At 34.0% G+C, this 3,917-nt stretch overlaps 1 protein-coding gene across 1 annotated transcript; it reads right to left on the bottom strand.

Annotated features, from left to right (window-relative positions):
• Positions 1–610: 610 nt before the first annotated feature.
• Positions 611–3,031, bottom strand: CER10 (3-oxo-5-alpha-steroid 4-dehydrogenase family protein). Its single transcript, XM_079080794.1, has 4 exons — positions 2,632–3,031; positions 2,501–2,540; positions 1,083–1,846; positions 611–978 (listed from the first exon to the last, which is right to left on the bottom strand). The coding sequence occupies exons 1-4, from the start codon at positions 2,698–2,700 to the stop codon at positions 910–912; spliced, it is 942 nt and encodes a 313-aa protein (XP_078936920.1). The 5' UTR covers positions 2,701–3,031; the 3' UTR covers positions 611–909.
• Positions 3,032–3,917: the final 886 nt, after the last annotated feature.

Consider the following 3,917-nt stretch of genomic DNA (forward strand, 5'->3'; position numbering starts at 1 on the left):
AAAGGCCACAAGGCCCACAACCTTAGTTCATACTGTTATACTTTTTAGAGTTTATTTGTTATTTTATCAATTGCTATCATTTATAAAATATAATTTGTTTATATTTTTTGTATTATAAAATTATTCATTGTCAGATCAATTACTATATTAAATTAATTACAAAATATATTGATTGTATTTGATCATGTATGTTTTTTAATCACCATAAAAATTGTTCTAATATTCTAGGTATAAACATAATTCATCTTCATTATTTATCCTTTTTATAACAAATATTGCAAAATTTCAGAAGAAAAATGTTTGAATGAAAATTTTTGAGCAGTCGTGTTTTAATATATAGTATGGATAACGTATCTCACTTACCCTTACATTCATTGCAACAAAACTTACAATCAATCGAAACAAAACTAAACACGTCATCGTTTAACATGCTATTCATCAAAACCATTTTATACATAAAGAATTAAACTTGCGGGGTTGGATTTCATAAAATAAAAAAAATAGTGGTCTATTTTGTTGTTTCCTTTTGCAGTGTCAGTGGCCCTTGTATCCTACTATTCTCCAACAACTATTAAAGCATCAATAACCATATCTCTATTTAGCCAACAGATGAAAAAAATAAACCCAAACATACCTCTATTCAAGATTTCATAAATTTGGGAAAGATCCAGATTTAACAAAAAGAAAAACTCAAAACTAGCAACACAAATAAGCCATCTGATAAGAGTTGTGGCAAGTACACATGTTGAAAGAGCTTAAACCTAGATTAATTAATTAATCATAGAAGCAGTATATGATTCACAACTCAACATGTAAAACTTTTAGGACTAAAACGAACTCATAACATCACCAAATCCAGAACCAATGAAAATGAGACACGTCACATTCACATGCCACCTGTAGTTTCGCTTACAGGAATGGAGGCAATATCACCCATCTGCGAGGATACTTAGGTCTTCCTTCCTTCCCATCAAATAACTGCCAACAAAAAAACATGGTATCAGAGCAACAACTAGATAGATTTAAATTTTTTTTTTTTAATTAATACAAAAAGAGCAACTTAAAAAGGTGAAGAAAATTACCCTTCTGAGACGACGATGTTTAGCCAAGGCCCAATTAGTCATAATGGAAGCAGCAACAATCAAAAAGACATAACCCGCAACAGTCTGTGTAGCAACATTAAACCCTAACCACTGATAAATCTCGGTTGTGTAATTGGCACATGTGACAATATTAAACAAAAAGCCACGTGGGATCTGATACCCTCCATTCCCACTCGGGCTACGAAGATTCCTCAAGATGACATGGCAATACAAATTTGAAATTTGCATAATCAACCCAAACCCTAACCCAATCTTCACTTGAAGATCATTTACAGGTGTGTAAAGCGGGTGATTAACATAGTAAGCAATGTAACACCCGAAAGACCAGTAATAAGCACAGTTTCTGAACACATTTGAAAGAGGTGAAGTCGCATGACTGAATCGATGTATAAAGAAGGTCTCCATGATACGTTTGAAATAGTGGAAGCACCAATAGTACATTGCTATTGTTTGAACGGGGTGGATCACACGTTTTTCGAGTTTGTAGCCGAAGTATTGGTATACTGGGAGGTAGTAGAAGAGGGGGTAGAGGATGAGTGGGCCCAGATACTCGAAGAAGAAGAGTGTTCGGTATGAGACTTGTGGGCCCAAGTCCTTGAAGACTACAGTTATGGTGTCGGAATTGGGGTTTCCAGTGGTGTACTCTTTGAGACTTTTTTTGTATTGGAGGACAACCGGTTTTTCTTTGGACCCTGGTTGGACGGGTAGGGTCAGGCGTTGTCTTGAAGGGTAGTATTTCTTGACTGTTGACATAAGATTTGTGTGAGATCAAAGTATGATGCTATGGTAAACAAATGAATGGTAGTATGTTGATGTTACTTGCATTTAGCTTATGAAAGGAATACATGAATTGATATGTAATAAGTTAGGACTTAATGGATTCAGTCTTGTCCTCATTAAGTCCACTAAGTCAAATAGAAGCTGCACCGGAGTCCTAAATTGCATTTAGAGAATGGAATTACATTTTACCTTGTAGCGTTTACTAATTACTACAAACAAAAGGAAGTATTCAATTAGCAATTTAGCATCAAGTGTCTCTTTTTAGAAAAAGGAGAACTATGAATTCTTTGAAACCAAATTCTTACCATACTTCTTTCTTATAGTGCTAGTTCTACAATCTATGCGTGATAGATGTTTATCTATCTGTAATTCCGTGTGGTGTTTGTGCAAGTCTAAAACCAAATTGTATGGATCGTAATATCGTATGCACCTAATTCTTGTTGTTTCTGCACCTAAACTATCAAATTCATTTACTTTTTGTAATTTCAAAACTGAAGTTATTTGGATCGATTTGAATCTGATAGATGGAAGTACTTGCCAATCAAAAGGAAGGATATAGTTCGTAGTAATTACGAATACTTATATTAAAACAACGATTTATTATAAAGGACACTTACTTCGCTTATGAATTGCCTCCTGCAAATCAGCCACGGTAGCCTGGCAGAACCCAAAAACTAGTCACAACCACGAAACCCCCAAAATATATTTAGAATCAAAGAAACGGAAATAGAAGTGAAATTAAACTTACAGAGCTATCAAGGACGAGGCCACCATCGATTAACTCTCTTCCGCTCCGAGTGGTGACGAGCACCTTCATCTTTCCGGCGATAAGATTAGGAACTACAAGCTGCAAGCTACTTGGAGTGACGCGCTTTTATGGGGAAACGGAGAAAACAATGCGAAGTACGAGATTCTGAGATCTGGGAAAATGAGATTCGAAGAAATGTGCGGATTGGTTGCAAGGATTTATGGGTAAGGAAACTAATGACTTAATGAGGTCCCACAGTATAGATCATGAATTAAGTAAGTCCTGCAAATGTGATTTGATGAAATTAAAGGCGTGTAGTTGGGGTAGATGAGCAGCGGCAGCTGCTGCTAATGAGGAGGGTAGGGTGAAAGGGTGATCTACCTAAATCTGATCGCCATTGAAGGACAATGCACGTGTCAGTAGTTGTACCTAGTGTTCTTGTTTTATATTAATATTATTGGGGTCGGTTAAAAAGACACCATGTTTACGATTTAGACAACCCTAATTAATTTTAAAGTATTTTTATCGGTTGAAATTACATTGTTTTCGGTTGTCTAAACATTTGGGTTTGTTTGTTTGAACGTTCGTTCTTTTTAACTTTTTTTCTTTCCTTTTTATAATCCACGTGCTATTCGAGTTTGTTCAACCGATTTATGTTGTGAAATCACTTAAAAATGAGTTTTGCACATGTTATCAAGTTGATCGTTATGGTTTCCTTTTCTTTTATGATTAAAATAGCCGATTTAAGAAGAGTATAATAATTTGATATGCTAAACAAAGTTTAAAGTTAAACATAAAATTTAGGGGTGTGTATGAGACGTTTTGGTTTGGTTATTAGTCAAAATCGAACCATAACATAATTTGTTAATATATTTCGATAACCATTGGGTAACGGATAATATTTGTTTGGGTTAATGATTTTATTTGTTTAACGGTTAATATCGATTAATCATAATGGTCCAAGATGACATAAAAATAAAAATATTTCTCTACAAAAATTGAAAAACAGAAAATCCGTTGTTATAAAAAATGAATGATTGTGTATATATAATTGTGTTGATAGAAGATTACTTATCCTATCTAATTCCAAATAATTACCCTTTAAATTTTCAATTATGTATATAATTACATATCGGCAAATATCATATTAGCGCATCGAACTTGTCGGGTTTGTTTTAAAAGGCCACCCAATTTTTTTTTAATTTTTTTTTGTACATTAAGGGAATGAACTTTCTTTTTCCTGTTTTAAAATATCCTTACGTTACTTGATATCGGGCAAGCCTGTA

Source organism: Lactuca virosa, chromosome 2 (assembly GCF_052849685.1).
Source record: "Lactuca virosa cultivar CGN04683 chromosome 2, Lactuca_virosa_CGN04683_v6, whole genome shotgun sequence".
NCBI lineage: Eukaryota > Viridiplantae > Streptophyta > Magnoliopsida > Asterales > Asteraceae > Lactuca > Lactuca virosa.

Bases quoted from the DNA above. Each gene is read 5' to 3' on its own strand.
- CER10 (XM_079080794.1), bottom strand. From the start codon at position 2,700: ATGAAGGTGCTCGTCACCACTCGGAGCGGAAGAGAGTTAATCGATGGT. The intron at 2,541-2,631 runs GTAAGTTTAATT...GGGTTCTGCCAG, and splicing joins GCCTCGTCCTTGATAGCTCT to GCTACCGTGGCTGATTTGCA. The intron at 979-1,082 runs GTAATTTTCTTC...TTTTGTTGGCAG, and splicing joins AACATCGTCGTCTCAGAAGG to TTATTTGATGGGAAGGAAGG.